General features: G+C 43.2%; 1 protein-coding gene across 4 annotated transcripts in view; it reads right to left on the reverse strand.

Moving 5' to 3' along the window:
* Window positions 1-1,324: 1,324 nt before the first annotated feature.
* Window positions 1,325-18,338, reverse strand: part of PLAC1 (placenta enriched 1) — a 198,337-nt gene continuing 181,323 nt past the window's right edge. For all 4 annotated transcript variants that reach the window (XM_077987878.1, NM_001194091.2, XM_077987879.1 and 1 more), the window contains 1 exon segment: window positions 1,325-2,225. In XM_077987878.1, the coding sequence (XP_077844004.1) occupies window positions 1,529-2,167 (639 nt within the window). In that variant the 5' untranslated portion in view covers window positions 2,168-2,225 and the 3' untranslated portion in view covers window positions 1,325-1,528.

The raw sequence follows: 18,338 nt of genomic DNA on the forward strand, positions 1-18,338 counted from the left end.
TATCTCATATCACTTTATTTTAGGTTCTCCATAGCATTTGTTGCAGTCTGAATATTTATTTATTTATTTTCTGTGTGACCTCAATTTTTCTGAGTCCCTTTCTACTCACTGCCATATCCTCTGTGCCTAGGACAGTGCTTAGCATGTAGTAGCACTCAATAATAAATTTCTTTCTTTCTTTTTTTTCTTTGAGATGGAGTCTCACTGTGTCACCCAGACTGGAGTACAGTGGCACGATCTTGGCTCACTGCAGCCTCCACCTCCCAGGTGCAAGCGATTCTTCTGCCTCAGCAGGCGCTCCAGGCACCCACCACCACACCTGGCTAATTTTTGTATTTTTAGTAGAGATGGGGTTTCACCATATTGGCCAGGTTGGTCTCGAACTCCTGACCTCAGGTGATCCGCCCACCGTGGCCTCCCAAAGTGTTGGGATTACAGCAGGCGTGAGCCACCGTGCCTGGACTTTTTTTTTTTTTTTTTTTTTTTTTGAGACGGAGTTTTGTTCTGTCGCCCAGGCTGGAGTGCAATGGCATGATCTTGTCTCACTGCAGCCTCCGCCTCCTGGGTTCAAGCAATTCTCCTGCCTCAGCCTCCCAAGTAGCTGGGATTACAGGTGCCCGCCACCACTCCCAGCTAATTTTCATATTTTTAGTAGAGATGGGGTTTTACCATGTTAGCCAGGCTCGTCGTGAACTCCTGACCTCAGGTGATCCACCTGCCTCGGCCTCCCAGAATGCTGGGATTACAGGCATGAGCCACCACTCCTGGCCTCAATAATAAATTTCTGTTGAACAATTCACTTACTTTTACTCCTCCCTGTCTCTCTTCCTCCTCCCCTTTCTCTCTTACCCCTTTGAGAAAGCTAATAGCCAAACTTGAGCAAAAATTTTCTGATCATAGGTGTTGGGGGAGAAAAACTCCTTTCAAAGCACTATCAGTCTGTGGCTAAAGCATAAGCTCTGGCTCTTGGCATCAGGAATTTACCATCCAGCTGGTGGGTAGTGACGTGAGTGCTTCTTAGAACCATTGATAGTTTATAATTCACCAGTGCAACCTATGCTTTTTGTGGATAAAAAGTGACACAGTTGTAGATTGAACTAAGAAACGATGTGGCTGAGTACTAAGTTAGTGGTGCAGAGTGTAAGGGAAATGGGGATATAGACAGAGGGTCAATTGCGGAAGGCTTTCTTAGAGGAACTTGACGGAGAGGGAAGTCATCCTAGAGAGAAGGGACCACGCACCAATGTTTGCAAACCACTTAGAAAAATGCCTGGCCCATACTGAAAATGAGATATGTGTTTATTAAATAAAAATGCCCAACATATTTTTATGCGATCAGAATTTTATTTATTTTTGTTTACACATGAATATAAAAATATAGAAAAAGGCTTAATTCATGAAGTTGCTATAGGTTGCTCTTTCTCAAAAGTGCTCACATGAGGGCCACAACGGCACTTATTTGTCAGATATTTGTACACTATATACTAAGTCTAGAAATAGCATCTTCAGGAGACCCCAAACCTGAGGATCACATGGACCCAATCATATCATCTGCGTAAAGAGACCAATCCTCAGAAATATCGAGAAAGTGAGATGGCTGCAGAGGTTGGGCCTCCTGAGCCCCTGCTTGGTGACAAGGGTCCTGGGTATGTTCTTCTTCATTGAAGACACAAGGTGGACAGTCGCAATTGGGCCTTTGGCTGGACTGTGACAAGCTGAATACCTCGTAGCATTTCTCATCCTTCTGGGCTATGGCCCTGCTCTGGCTGGCTACTGTCATGGAGCAGGGCTTGGTGAGCCATGGGGACTTTAGGGGTGCAGCACATGACACTGGGATCACAAACTTAGATGGCGTGCCCTTAGAAGAGTAGTGTATTTCAGTGCTGTAGATAACCATGTCCTGAGAGACAGCTTTGACCCTGATGCCACATTCAGTAACACGGTAGGTGAACTGATAGGCGTGTGGCTGAACATGGTTTGGGGGACAACCCAGGCCCAAGTGTAGCTCATGAAAGTGTACACACACATCGTTGTTTAGCATGAAGGGGTGCACTGTGACCATGAACCAGTCTATGGAGCACAGCACAGTCATTGGACTTTGTCCTGAACAGGCGGAAAACGCAGAGGTGAGGAGGATCATCACTCCTATGAACTTAAAAACTTTCATCCCTGCAGCCAATCAGATAATGAACCACAGGAAACAGGAAGCCGTCCAGTGAGGATTTCTAGAGCACACAAAAACACAAGAGGCAAGTCATCTTATTTTCTATTGAAAGTTCAAACGTGATATATTTTTTAAGCAAAAGGCTGTTCCTAAAGCATTAAGAAGAGGAAAACACTCATTCGAGAGAGAACTGAACTTTAATTTCATTGTTGGAACTCACGTGTTTATGGACGATTACAATGGCTTTTTAAAGTGACTTTCCCATGCTGTTCTAGTATAAAATACATATCCCTAATATGTAGAACAACAGTTTACACTGATCAGGACTGGCATCCTTTTGTGTTTAACGTCAAGACTAACCCAAAACAGAACAGTTTTTGTGTCAAACACTGAATAAAGAGATAGGAGATAGAGTTTAATTCAAGATGGCAATACTTGCCTCTTTAGGGGACTCAATGTCCTCTCATAGACCATACTAATGAACCCTTCCCTATTGCTTTTTTGTTGTTGTTACAACAAATTTGATCAAATAAAAACCTATGAAGGAATTGTGGTTTATTCTTATCAACCAAATATTGAAATTTTGCCGAGTGGCTTACTTAAAATGATCATACGAATGCTTCATAAACTGGCAGTGGCATCATAAGTCATTATGACCAATAGAGTCCCTGATAAATTCTTTGGGACACCTTGTAAAATACTGAAATTGCGGAAACATAAAAACATGCTGGTTTTGAATTTTACATTTTTCAATGCATATTACACATGAAAACTACTGTAAACATCTTATATTAAAGAAAGGGACCAGGTTGTGGCGACTTATGCCTGTAATCCCTGCACTCTAGGAAGCCGGGGTGGGAGGACTGCTTGAGCCCAGGAGTTCAAGAGCAGCCCAGGCAACATAGTGAGAGCCTGTCTCTATAAAACAACACTAACTGAGCGTGGTAGTACACGCCTATAGTCTGAGCTACTCAGGAGGCTGAGGTGGGAGGATTGCCTGAGCCTGGGAGGTTGAGGCTATAGTGAGCCAAGACTGTGCCACTGCACTCCAGCCTGGGCAACAGAGACAGACTCTGTCTCAAAAAAAAAAAAAAAAAGGAAGAAAGGAAAGAAAGAAAGAGAGGGAGGGAGGGAGGAAGGGAGAGAAGGAGGATTGAGTTTGTAGTTTACACATTGATTGACAAGATATCTCCTTAAATCTTTGCTTTACATTCTTTTATTTTCTCTAGCTTTTTATGTTTTCTTTTTCAATAGAAAGCTCTGTGGCCACTTCCTAGTCCTATTGCTTCTAGCTCTCAAAGAGTGGCAGGCAGACCAGTGAGGAGAAAAAGCAGTGCTAGGAATAAGTATCTAAAACATGCTGTCAGAAGGAGGTAACAGATGAAGAAAGAAGAAAGCAAGAGCAACATCATCCAATGTTTTCCAACTCAACTTTCATTTTACAAGTGAAAATGACATAAATCACATAGTAAAGCGCCTAAAGTTTGGAAGGAAATGTACATGCATATAGGGATTCACTTTTGTTCCCTGCTGAGATAAGTAACCCCTGCACAAATTCATTCTTTGACTCATGTTTGTTGAATGCCTACTGTGTGCATAGCAATGGGCCAAAAAATGTCCCAAGACATTTCTCTCCTTTTTCCCCAGTTGCAAAAATGCAGCTCTTTCTCTTCCCTTGATAGTGACGAATTTGCTGCATTGTTTAATGGAAACCATGGCACAGGAGCCCACTAGAAAAATGCACTGGCCTGGATGAAATGTTTTGTTTCTGATTGGCACAGATTGGCCTCACTGTCTTTCACTCTGCCATTAATGATTCCTTATTCTCTTAGGGGTGTTGGGGGTGTAAAAGAGAAGCCCCACACGTCTGCCATGCTCCTTCCTTTCCTCTTTGTTCCCTCTGAAATGTCTCTCCTGGGACAACTTTTTTGGGGTTTGTTTTTCACAAAGCAAAAGTAGAAGCAGCAGCAGGAAACAAACAAAAACCTACCCCCTTTCTCTCTCCTGCACCAAAAAACCCCAAAACAAACAAAAAGGAAACAACAATAACAACACAAGTAAGTAAATTCTGATGTGAGCTGGTCCTAGATGACTCAACAGTTAAGTAAAGAAACCACCTGCTCTGGAATACTGCATAACATTTGCTGAGGCGTCTTTTGGAAGCTGAGGTAATCACTCCATCACTACTGCACTACTGTCTTGGTCTATAGAAGACCACCTTGTCCTAAATGTGCTTTAGGTGGGTTTTCTTTCCCTTCCTGCCTCTCTCTTTTTCTCTCTCTCTCCTTCTTTCCTTCTTTCTTTAACATCATCCCACAACCTGGGCCTAATTGCCCTGAATGAAAACCTCCTCCTTAAGTAGTTCTGGACTAGGCCAAGGAAACAACTATTTTTGTTCAAACCCCAAAATTAACACCCAAGTTTAAGGCTACTCTTTTCCAGAGAGCTAAGCCATCCATTTCCTCCCCCTCCCTCAAGCATCTTTCCTGTACTCCTTCTCCTCCCTCCCCAAAAATAATCCAAATATAATTATAAAATGTCTAGAATTTCTGAGAAATGAGACTGTTGTCCCTCAAGCAATCATTTTAGACTACCTCACTTCCCACCCCCACACATTCACTTCTTGTATTATGTTGCACTGAGTCAGTCTCAAAGGAAGGGGTTCAATAACGTCATTGAGTTTAGGGGTTCATTTAGTACAAGTCTCCAAATGTGAACACGGCAGAATCCGTTTCCTCTGATTTTCGTAAAGCCAAGAACAGCTCACCATGTGATAGGAGAAATAAATGAAGATGACTAGGCGTGTGACAGCATACCCTTGAGCTCAGATAAAGCTTAAAGAGGAGGTCACTGAGACCCAAGTTTAAGGTTGCTCATCTCTAAGGGGAGAGAAAGGAGATTAGGGGGAAAGCAGAATGTACTTTCTAATGAGCTTGCAAATGAGCTAGAAAAGCTCATTGGCTAGTTAGAAACCTAGCTCATTGGCACACTTTGGGACTTACTCCTTGCTGAGAACAGATCCTCAAAGCGGGGCAGCCTCCCTTCTCCTGCTACCTGCAATTCCTAGTGAAGGGTAGAGTTGTGTGTGTGTGTGTGTGTGTGTGTGTGTGTGTGTGTATGTGTGCGTGTGTGTGTGTATGTGTGTGTGTGTGTTGGGGGATGGTTATTATTATTATTATTTTTTGAGATGGAGTCTCGCTCTGTGGTCCAGGCTGGAGTGCAGTGGCACGACCTCAGCTCACTGCAACCTCTGCCTCCCGGGTTCAAACGATTCTCCTGCTTCAGTCTCTCGAGTAGCTGGGACTACAGGCACCCACCACCATGCCCTGCTAATTTTTGTATTTTTGGTAGAGACAGGGTTTCACCATGTTGGCCAGGCTGGTCTCGAACTCCTGACCTCAGGTGATCCGCCTGCCTTGGCCTCCCAAAGTGCTGGGATTACAGGCGTGAGCCACCACACCCGGCTTGGGGATGGTTATAAGTCATTCACAACACAGTGTGAATTCATCAGCTGACTTTTCTGACACCTTGCTGAGATGTACTGGAAGAATGGGATCCCAAACAAGGGAGGGAGAAAGTGGGCTCTAGTTATTGCAGGCAGAGGGAAAAGAAGGCTGAGGGGCTAGAGATGGGAAGGAGATACCAGAAGAGAGGGCTGTGTGGGGGTGCCCAACTGAAGGTATTTTTAGCCATCATGCGGGCCATGCACAGTATCCCAGGAGCTGTGGGCAGAATTCTATTTAAAGTCTTTAGAACTCTTTAGAGCTGACGTGGAGTTGGGGACTGGGGAAGAAATAAATGCAAAGAAGGGTCCACTCATTTTGGGACTACTGTCCAGCTTCTTGGGGAGTCCTCTGGGCTGAGAAAAAAAAGCAGTCTCAGGGTCTGTATTACTGTGGCCCCATTTTAACTCGATTGCAAATTAGTCCTGCAACATGCCCAAAGCAATGAGCTTAGATGCATTTGTATAGCCAAGTAGGGCTCAGCTGTTGGTACACAGCGTCCTGAACTGAGCTATAGAGAGGTCAGGCAAACCCAGAGCTTCTAATAACACCTGGATGCAAAATGTTTGCTTTCCTTGAAGCCACAGAATACAAGTAGCTTTCTGTTTTTTTGTAAATGGAGTTTATGCATATACATTTCCCACTGGCTCCTTCAACAGAGTTTTCCTCTTTCCCCTTTTTTCAAGAACTCCCTAATAAGCCTTAATAAATTCTCTACATTAAAAAATCATAAAATGTTTCATTTTGGGAATATAAACTGTATTTCCTTTCTTCCCCCATAAACACATATGCTCTTTTAATTAAGTTCAGAAAAATGCCAGTGTTTATGTTTAAGAGCTATCTATATCAGTCACTGACAGTGGTACAATCTGATTAGCAAAGCCAGACTGAGATCTCATAGTACTTGTGAAACCAAGACAGCCCTTTTCTTCTTATAGACAGGAAGAGAATGGATTGGCCCAAACAAAAAAAGGAAAGAGGAAGAAGAGCTACCACTTAACTCCCCATCATTAAATTTTTTATGCTGAAAATGCTGCTTATAAAGTTAAGCAGTTGTGCTGTTTTTAAACTGACAAATAAAAATTGTATACATTTATGGGATACAGTGTTCTTTGTATACATGTAACAATGATCTATGCATACATTGTGGAATGATTATTTTAGATCAAGCTGGTTAACACGTCCATTGACTTACTTTAAGAAGTAGAGAGTGGAGTGGAAGGGGTAAGGGGAGATACTGGTCAAAAAGTAAAAAGTTGCAGTTAGACAGGAGGAATAAGTTCTAGTGATCTATTGCACAGCATGGTGACTTCAGCTAATAATAATGTACTGTATATTTCAAAATGGCTAAGAGGGTAGATTTTAAATGTTCTTACCATGAGCTCTATTTTTTAATGTTTTATAATAAAGAGATTGAATATTGGTCTAAGCACAGAGCATTTTTAATCTCAGAACCCCCAAAAAATCCTTTTAAAAAGAGACAAAAGCTGAAGTCCAAATTAGTTATGTGATGTTAGAGAGTGAATTGAGAAGTGTAAGAGAAATCGCTTTGAAAGCAGACAGGATTTTTTGTCTCCCCATCTCCTCTGATGTCGTTAGAGACACGTATGAACTCTTTGCATGAAGAATGGGAAAGGGAATTAGCTAAACATTTCCACATCTGGTTTTGGAACGGTTTGGAAAAAGAGTTCACTCCATAGGCTCCTGGAAGCTTTTTGGGTCGACAGTTATTTATTTTTAAAATTCACTATACTCGTGACAGCATAGTTATCATTTGTATATTGTTTTCCCAGAAACTTGTTGTCAAAACAAAAGGAAACAGCAGGGAAAAGGAAACTCCAAAGCAGCATGCAATTATCTCAGGGAAATGTAACTGTCAGGGCTTTGATTTGCAGCAAAGTTTGTTCACTCTCTTGCAGCTGATTTAAAGAAAAATGAATCTGAGTCAGATTAAAGATTCTTTTACAGGACAAGAACGGAAAAAAAGGAATCATAACACTTTGTGGGCGCTTGAGTTTAAACATTCAAGCAGTCAAATTCTGACTGTGCCCTGCAAACTATCTCAAGGTTTGAGAGCCTTTTAAAATGGAGGTTCTTTTTAAAGCCCAGTTTTAAGGAATTAGTTGGTTCACTGCTCTCAAAGAAAGTGACAATTGTGATTAATACTAATGATGTTGAAAGTACATTAAAGTGAGTTAGAAAATTAAATAACTGCTTTTGTAGAATTTACATTAATTTTAAAGACGCTGAGACTGGTTCAGTTTTCCAACCTCATGAAGCACAGTGTTAAAGTAACCGCACATTATTCATCATTTTGTGTGGAAGAAGAATTATGAACTGCTAATACTTAACAATGTCCATTTTCTCGGCAGAGAAAAACACCTTGACCGAACCCTAAAAAGGCTTCATTAAAATTAAACTAAAAAGCAGTCATTAAAAATTTATTTCTGATTCTAAAAGTAACTGCAGAAAAATTGGGTGCTGTCGAAAAGAAAAAAGAAGGAAACACCCTTCTCAACCCCCAAATAACCATTGTTAAAATGTTTTATATATTTCGAATTTGGGGGGAAAGTATATGTCCACATATATGATTCGAAGTTATCTCAGGGGAAAAAAAGTCAAGGCTTTTGGAAAGCTGTTTTTAATTTTTGACATTGAATTTTAAAGCAATCAAAGCATTATTTTTGTTTGGGCCATCTGGTTTTGTTCTTATAATCTGTTAAGCTATCAAGCATAGTTTAAATGTCATGGTTCATCTCATACACAAATAAAGGTTGCGAAATAAATAAGAATCCAAGCTCCTTGTAAGAGAGAAATTTCCGCTGGGTCGCAAATTTGGTTACTAAAAGGTGAGTAGTCTAATGTGAAATCAAACTATAATAAGGCTACACAACAAGGGTAAACCATGCCCTGACTGAACATAAATATTCCTAAATAAATATAGAAAGCCATACTTTAGAGGAAATTGCAAAGATCAGGTCATGGGAACTCCTCCCCTTTTGTGCAGAGAAGCTGAGTTGGTTGAATTTTAAACTTGAACAAAGAGATGTATTTCATAATTTCCATGAAGTGTGAGGGACATCCCAAATGTATGCTCCTAATTCAGTTTATGTTTTAACAATTTATTTGAGTTTGATTTTTTTCAGCAAACTACACCCTTTGCCACAAAGCCCCAGAGTCCCTTCTCATTTTAAAAGACAAGGTAGGTTTGTGTCTGTGCAGACCTCTCAACTCCACGGCAGCCACGGCCACATTTTTAACCCATTAGTAGTCTCTGGGAGTCTGCCAAAACCAGATAAAGGCCCATTTGCCTGAGGTGATCTGAAATCATCAGAAGGCAGAGGATTGAATCAGATGTTCCTTCAAGGGCTTCACCACCTCTTTGATACACCTGTGTCAATAAATGAGGGCTCTAGATGGCTTCCAAAAATGGTCAGGCACATTCCCGTCTCCCTTTCAAAACTGGGATTTTTGAGTACAGGTTTTCTTAAAGTGAGGTGCACGCATATGGCCCCTTAGGTGTGGCCTAAGTCCAAAATAAACCACAGTTGACTTTATAGGCTACTTGGCTGATTTTTCACTGACTTGACCAGAATGCATCTTTCCAAAACCCAAAGCTACCTTGTGTATGCCCCACCCAGAATGTGGTCACTTGGTGCATGTGTATAATGCCCTGACTGAGGCCATTCACCATCGTTTGGCTCCTGAGAGGTAGAAAAGGTTTTAGAAAAGGTTCCTTTGATAGGAAGGCTGTTGGTCATTGTTAGCGAGCCTACAATTTGGGAGGCATGTGTGCATATCAGAGTAGGTAAAGATGCATTGCTCTGTGATGAGGACATTGTAGGAAGAGAAATTTTCTCTCTCTCTCTCTTGCTCTTGTGCTCTCTCTCTCTCTCTCTCTCTCTCTCTCTCTCACACACACACACACACACACACACACACACACACACTGATGGACAGACAGACGGACACACACATACTGAGGAGAAGAAAATCCCCAAATCTGTTTCTTACTATTGCCCTGATTCCTACTATTTCTCCCCATTCCTTGGTTATTGTACTGTAAATTCCTTTAAAAATGGAATCTTGGTCTACTATAGTATCTGGTACATGGTAAGTACTCAGTAAATATTTTTTAAATGAAAGAAGGAAGAAATTAATGAATGACCACCAGAAATCACCACCTGCCCCTTTGCCTCCTTGTCCAGCCCCTAAGGGCCTGAATCTGGTTATTGGCTAACCCCTTCCCCTACTCCTTCTCCAGTCTCCCAGTTGAAGGCCTGGGGTAGCAGTAGAGTCTTTCTATAATAGTTAGAGAGTACAGAGTCCTAACAAGGGTCCTGGCCTGTCCACTTGCACACCTGCTTACCTTCTAGGCTCACTGATGCCAAGGGCTCTATGTCTGTCCCACCCAACGGTACCCAATTAGCTCTTAGTCAGTGACCCCAAGTGGAGCCAGCACTCTTTGTACCCCTTTTCCTCCATCCCTGTGATAAGTCATCCTCTGGAAAGAAGACAAAGTGGAACTCTCCCCTAGTCTGGCCTTTACATGGGAGGGAAGAAGAAATTTTCAAGCCGTATCTAGACCAAGTCCAGGCAATTGAGAGACAGCATAATCAGAAGCGGAAGCCTCAGGTCCACAAGGTACTGAAGAATGGTGGGGTGCCTCGAAGGGGCTTGGTAGAGCCCCCAGGTTTACCCGGGCAAATGGAATTAGCCCCTGAAGTTGTCCAAGGATTCCCTTAGCTAGAAAAAGGAACCTAAACCACAGGCTGGATATCTGTTCCTCCTGAGAGCAGACCTACACATCCACTCCCAATTCCATGCACAGACACAGAAATCAGAAAACGCTAGAGGTTCCGGGAAAATCAGAGGCAAGATGGATGAATTCTCCACTACACCAACTTGACCCTTGGCTCCATCTGGGCTGGGCTTTTCACTCTGCCAACTCGACTAAAAGAGAGATCCAGGCCAACTTCAGGTCTGTTTGAGTGTCCCTAAGCCTGAATGTTCCCAAAAGTGCTTTGCAGTTGACCCCATCTCCACATATGATAGAGTATTGTACTGGTAAATATCACTATACACTTCTCTGATCTGGACTTTTTATATAACAAAGATTTGACTTTGGATGTCATAGTTCCTTATCCTAGCAATATTTAAAATATATATATATTTTTAATTAGCTGAATGTGGTGGTGCGCATCTGTAGTCCCAGCTACTTGGGAGGCTGAGGCAGGAGGATTGCTTGAGCCCAGAGTGAGACCCTGTCTCAAAAAAGAAAAAAAAAAAAGAGTCCAGGTGGTGGCTTATGCCTGTAATCCCAGCACTTTGGGAGACTGAGGCGAGCAGATCACGAGGTCAGGAGATCAAGACCATCCTGGCTAACACAGTGAAACCCCGTCTCTACTAAAAATACAAAAAATTAGTCAGGCGTGGTGGTGGGCACCTGTAGTCCCAGCTACTTGGGAGTATGAGGCAGGAGAACAGCATGAACCCAGGAGGCGGAGCTTGCAGTGAGCCGAGATTGTGCCACTGCACTCCAGCCTGGGTGACAGAGCGAGACTCCGTCTCAAAAAAAAAAAAAAAAAAAGCAAGAACGGGGTATTGGGCCGGGCGCAGTGGCTCACGCCTGTAATCCCAGCACTTTGGGAGGCCAAGGTGGGTGGATCATGAGGTCAGGAGATTGAGACCATCCTGGCTAACACAGTGAAACCCCGGCTAACACGGTGAAACCCCGTCTCTACTAAAAATACAAAAAATCAGCCAGGCATGGTGGCACTTGCCTGTAGTCCCAGCTACTTGGGAGGCTGAGGCAGAAGAATCACTTGAACCCAGGAGGCGGAGGTTGCAGTGAGCCGAGACGGCGCCGAGACAGTGAGCAAGACTCTGTCTCAAAAAAAAAAAAAAAAAAAAAGAACAAGAAGAACAGGGTGTTGGTTTGGTGCCTTTTTCCTGCAATTAATTACTTGGTTAAAAAAAAGCAATTGGTTAAAGTTGTGTTCATCATTTGCATATTATAATATATAATATTTTAAAATACACCATATATAATGTTAAAAATAAATATAAACGTCTAATCTATTATATCTAATAATAAATACATATATTAATATAATTATTAACAACAAAAAGGAAGTTTCCCCACACTGGTAATCTATCTTCCCTTAATAAAGAATGAAGGACTTTCTTTCTGAAATTTTTCTCTAGGACTAAGACTTGAACTTACATCACTGGACTACAAATGTTTAGGAATACCTATCTATGTATTCTATATCTATATATCTAATATTCTTTTTATTTTATTTTATTTTATTTTATTTTATTTTGAGACAGAGTCTCACTCTGTTGCCCAGGCTGGAGTGCAGTGGCCGGATCTCAGCTCACTGCAAGCTCCGCCTCGCGGGTTCACGCCATTCTCCGGCCTCAGCCTCCCGAGTAGCTGGGACCACAGGCGCCCGCCACCATGCCCAGCTAATTTTTTGCATTTTTAGTAGAGACGGAGTTTCACCGTGGTCTTGATCTCCTGACCTCGTGATCCGCCCGCCTCGCCCCCCCCAAAGTGATGGGATTACAGGCGTGAGCCACCGTGCCCGGCCATCTAATATTCTATATATAGATATACATATTCTCTATATATCTATATCTATTCTATATCTATATATCTATATATTCTATATAGCTAATTATATATACATATATATGTATAAAATTGTGGGCCGGGCGCGGTGGCTCAAGCCTGTAATCCCAGCACTTTGAGGGGCTGAGACGGGTGGATCACGAGGTCAGGAGATCGAGACCATCCTGGCTAACATGGTGAAACCCCGTCTCTACTAAAAAATACAAAAAACTAGCCGGGCGAGGTGGCAGGCGCCTGTAGTCCCAGCTACTCGGGAGGCTGAGGCAGGAGAATGGCGTAAAACCCGGGAGGCGGAGCTTGCAGTGAGCTGAGATCCGGCCACTGCACTCCAGCCTGGGCGACAGAGCGAGACTCTGTCTCAAAAAAAAAAAAAAAAATTGTGTCCTCCGGGCTGGGTGCAGTGGCTCATGCCTGTAATCCCAGCATTTTGGGAAGCCGAGGTGGGTGGATCACAAGGTCAGGAGTTCGAGACCAGCTTGGCCAATATGGGGAAACCCCGTCTCTACTAAAAATACAAAAATTAGCCAGACGTGGTGGCACGTGCCTGTTGTCCCAGCTACTCAGAAGGCTGAGGCAGAAGAATTGCTTGTACCCAGGAGGCAGAGGTTGCAGTATGACAAGATCATGCCACTGCACTCCAGCCTGGCCAACAGAGTGAGACTCTGTCTCAAAAAAAAAAAAAAAAAAAAGTGTGTCCTCCCAAAAAGATATATTGAAGTCTGAACCCCTGGTACATCAGAATGTGACTTTATTTGGAAATATGCTCTTTACAGAGGTAATCAAGATAAAATGAAATCATTATGGTGGGCTCCAATCCAATATGACTTATGTCTTTACAAAAGGGGAAAATGTGGACACAGAGACAGACACACACAGAGGTAAGACAATGTGAGACATGTAGGAAGAAGGCGGCCATGTGCATCACTCCAGTGATGTGCCTACAACCCCAGGAACGTCAAGGATTGTGGGCAAATACCAGAACTAGAAGAGGCTTCTCTAGAGCCGTCACACGATATGGCCCCGCCGACACCTTGATTTTGAACTTCCGGCCCCCAGAGCTGTGAGACAATACATTTTTTGTTGTTTTAAGTCGCCCAGTTTATGTACAGCAGCCCTAGCAAACTAACAATTATATCTTCCTAACAAATGGAACAGACACACGTGCCTCCTTTCTGAGATAGGAGCCTGCAATTATTAATGTTCTGACTCCGTGTTTTGTTACAATCTTAAATTCCGTTTAGAATTAGAAATATGATGAGGCAACAAGGAATAGAGACAAAAACTTAGAAAGAAAGGGGCCAGTTAAAAGTGGTGTTGGTGCTGACATTTGATGCCTACAGGAGAAACTGAACTAGAATTGCACTGTAGTATCAGGGAGACGTTCCCAGTAAAAAAGTTGTCCAAAAATGGATGGGGAAACCTGGAGTGAAACTAAGATCTCTTTGTTCCCTGTAGGCATTCAGTTAGAGGCTGGCTGGCCACTTGTTGGGGTGACTGGAGAGGGAGATCCTGTCCTATATCAGAGGCTAGAGTAGATGGTCTTTGGCCGGGTGTGGTGGCTCACGCCTGTAATCTCAGCACTTTGAGATGCCAAGGCGGGCAGATCACCTGAGGTCAGGAGCTCAAGACCAGCCTGGCCAACATGGTGAAGCTCCGTCTCCACTAAAAATACAAAAATTAACTGGGCATGGTGGCGCATGTCTGTAGTCCCAGCTACTCGGAAGGCTGAGGCGGGAGAACTGTTTGAACCGGAGAGGGGCAGAGGTTGCAGTGAGCTGAGATCGCGCCACTGCACTCCAGCCTGGGCAACACAGAGAGAGAGGGACTTCACCAAAAAAAAAAAAAAAAAAAAAAAAAAAAAAGATGGTCTTTAAGGTTCTATCACAGAATGCCTTGTGTGTGCATGCGTGTGTGTGTGTGTGTGTGTGTGTGTGTGTAGTGGAGCGATAATTAGCACATGTATTATGAACACATGCATGCATGGGAACCCACACACATACATACATCATGTACACATGCAGAGGTTATTTATGTAGGTCTTCTCTTGAAAGTCTTACAATGTCATCGATGCCCACAGCCTCCAATCCTGACATACAGAAGATTATATAACACTTTCTAACAGGGACTTGACCTCTCAGCCAGGTTTTTGTTGTGACTGCATGTGACTGTGTATTGGTGGAAATTACAAGGAGAAGGTGGAAGGGGAGAAGGGAGGGCAGGTCATGATATAGAGGAAAATACTCAGAATGATTCTAAGTATTAGCCATTAAGAAAAAAAACCCTTAGAATGGAGCTTACTGCCCAGCCCTGAAGCCTGGGGGTGGGGCAGTGGAAATGGTCTTTCTTCTGTCTTTTTGTTTGTTTGTTTGTTTTGTGTGTGTGTGTGTGTGTGTGTGTGTGTGTGTGTGTTTTGAGATAGGGGCTTGCTCTTTGCCCAGGCTGGAGTGTAGTCGTGTAATCATAGTTTACTGCAGCCTCATCTCCTGGGCGCAAGCGATCCTCACGCCTCAGCCTCCTGAGTAGCTGGGATCACAGGCACGTGTAACCACGCTTGGCTACTTTTTTTTGAGGAAATGGTCTTTCTAAGCAGCATGGACTGTGAAAGCCTGAACTGGGGGTTCATGTGATGCCTGTCTTTGGGGGACTTACAGGAGAGCTGATCAAGAGAGATAACAGGAGGGAGTTATCTACTGGGATGGTGCTGGGGAAATCTCTAGACAAAAGATATCCAAATTAAAGCAAATTTCTTGCACCGAATTAAAAAGGTTGGGGCTCTGATCCTTGGAACTGCAGTCTATGGAGGTCCTATTACAGTTATAGGGAAAATGTTCAAAAGTAGAAATACTTTCTATTTCACCTAGAAAGTAGTAGTAGTGATGACTTTAAAAATATTTATTTATGCTTCTTTGCAATGTCTTAAGTGATTACAGAAACCAGGGGTTCTAAAATGCTTGTTTAAACATGTATGGGTTACATATGGCAACAAATCTCAAAATACGGCACTTTTGCTTTAATCTGGATATCTTTTGTCTAGAGATTCCCCAGTCCCACCCCAATAGATAACTCCCTCCTGTTATCTCTCTTGAGATAAAATGAAATCATTTTATCCCTCCTTTTATCCCTCTTGATCCTTGCAGCTCTTCTGTAAGGGCCCCAAAGACAGGCATCGCATGTTAAAACTGTGGTAACGGGGGTCCCAGAAGGGCAGAGAGCCTTGGCCAAGATCAAGGTCAAGGTTGGATAGGTCAATCGGGGCCTCAGGCCTTTCCACCAGCCTGCCTGGCTTCTCTGCCTTACAACTCAGAGAAAAATGGCCAGACATTATAATGAATTTAATCACCGTGAAAGAAAAGGAAAGTCCTGAGGTGGCTTGGCTTCTGGACTATGGCTCTAAAACACTTGGGTGATTCTGCTTCAGTGTCTGATGGCTGAGTTTTTAGGAGAGGGGACAGAATCAACTTTCAAACCAAGCAAACCAAAGCATAGAGGGGCTCTGGGAGCAATTTCCCATGCATGACTCGGGGAAGCTGAGAGAAGCTCTAAGATGGTGGGTGGCAGTGAGAGACAGGGACAAAACTTTCTTGAAAATAACAAGAGGAAGAATGGAGTGTTCTCAGGCTTTCACACAAGACTTGTGTCACAGGCTGGAGAGGGCAGACCCAGAGAGACCCCAGCTGAGCAGGTGGTTTGTGCTTTCCCGGAAAGCTGAGGCCTCTAGAACTTAGGACAGTGAGGGCAGATGCTCGTCCCTAGGAGGACACCCACATCCAAGAAGAGCAGATAATTCCTGTATTCCAAGAGCTCTGTGCACTTCTTTATGAACCTGCCCTGCTTCTGCTTCCACCAAACATAGCTATTTCTCAGGCCAAGCCACCAGTTCTAAAATTGATCGCACTGCATTTATGCTGGGTATAAATAGACATAGATGGGCTGTTTAATTTCCTACGTGGCTACCTTCTGCCAATTGGAGCACCCTTGGGAGTAGAAGAACACAAAGAGGTTTAAGGTAGGCAGGCCACTAGGATTTTTGAAACTTGGATATTTTGTCTTATACAAAGAGCAACAACTTTTCTATACACTCTCAAAAATAATCCTACTTTTTAAAGCTTTCTTTTTACACCTAAGTGATGAGAACAAAGACAGAAACTGAGTCCACCCACTAGACAAAACCTTTCATCATAGGCAGCTGCTTAACTGTAACAACTGAGATTCCCACAGAAGGAAGAAAGGAAGGAAAACAGGAAGGAGGGAAATGGGTATTTGTTGAGACACTGTGTTACTGTGTTAAGGGCTGTACGTGCAGTATCTCACTTAACCCGCATAGCAACTCCGTGTGGTATTATTATTAGCTTCCTTTTATGGAAGAAGAATTGATGATAAGAAAGGTTAGGAAATTCACTAAAGACACAAAGGTCATAAGCGGCAAAGCCAGGATGAGAAGCTTCTATAGTTCTCTGTCTAGTCTATGCCAGTGCCAAGAAAGCAAACACAGTGAAGGTGTTCACAACAGAGGACCTAAGAGTGGCAATGGTTGTTTATGGGTATCAGAGTCTAGGGTTGTGGGGAGGTGGGGAAGTTAATAGCTTTTCAAGCAGGGGAAATTGAGAAAAATAGAGGCAATAAATGGGAGACAGAAATTAAAGGGCATTTAGAGTAGATAATTCTGGACCACTGTTTCTATTTTATCACTCTCTATATTTTAGACTTCTTGACAGCACACAGCCATTCCTTATTTCAATGTAACACATTTATTCCATGGGCTGCGTGCATACCCAGAACACAATGAACCTCGAGACACACTGTATATTCAGGCCTTCTCAATCTGTTTTGACGCGGGAAATGTGTATGGCTTCTGTACAAAGCCACCAGATATGGCAACCCCAAACTAAGAAGAATGGCCTGTAGACTCACCCAATAAATCTTCCTGAATGGAAAAAGGGTACCACACATTCTCAAACTCTTGCATTTGTTATGGAAGTGGAGAATCACATATTCCTGATTCCACTCTGAGGACAGGGATTGTATGTCTTTCTGATTTCATCATGTCTTTAAAAAGAATGGGCTTCTCTTGCCAAGCCTGAATGTTTGTGACACTCCAGACTTGGATGTCAGGGCTTGGATGGGAGGGAGGCAAAGAGTACAGACAGTCGAATGACTGAGTCAGTGGGCAATGTCTCATTAGTGCCATGTTGGAAACAACCAGAGCTAGGCAGCCCTAGTTCCCTGACATAAGTTGGGTTTTTACAAACATTTTACTTTGTAAAAACTGAAAAAGGGCGAGGGGCACTTACTGAGTTTGAAGAAAGCAGCAGGGTGAAAGCACCCTTCATTTCTGATTAAATCCAGTAGCTTGGGTTGCTGAAGAAAGGAACTGAGTTTATTTCCCCCCAATAATACCATCTGGCAGTTTCTCAGACTTTTTTTTTTTCTTTCTTTTTTGAGACAGAATCTCACTCTGTCGCCCAGGCTGGAGTACAGTGGTGGGATCTTGGCTCGCTGCAAGCTCCACTTCCTGGGTTCAAGTGATTCTCCTGCCTCGGCCCCCCGAGTAGCTGGGATTACAGGCGCCTGCCACCACGCCTGGCTAATTTTTGTATTTTTAGTAAAGATGGGGTTTCGCCATGTTGGCCAGGCTGGTCTCAAACTCCTGACCTCAAGTGATGCACCCGCCTCGGCCTCCCAAAGTGCTGGGATTACAGGGGTGAGCCACCGAGCCTGGCCCAGTTTCTCAGACTCTTTATGAAGAATCCTATATTGTTCGAGCTATGAACTGGCTCATAGTAAGAGCTGAACAACTGTGGCACCCACCTGTTAGAAATCAAGACTGGGGTATTAAAACCAGAAGTGCTGGCCTATTAGAAGGGCCTGACCATTCTGTGTGGAAGGCAAACCTCGCCTAAACCCAGGGATTAGCATGTTCACATTGGGACAATAACTGAAGCAGGTGCTCATTCTATGGGTTGTTCGGAATCATTTTTCTGACTGCATAGAGGTAGAAGCTGAAATAGAATAAGTTCTCAGAGGGCATGACTCC

This window comes from Macaca mulatta, chromosome X (assembly GCF_049350105.2).
Source record: "Macaca mulatta isolate MMU2019108-1 chromosome X, T2T-MMU8v2.0, whole genome shotgun sequence".
In the NCBI taxonomy this organism is placed as follows: domain Eukaryota; kingdom Metazoa; phylum Chordata; class Mammalia; order Primates; family Cercopithecidae; genus Macaca; species Macaca mulatta.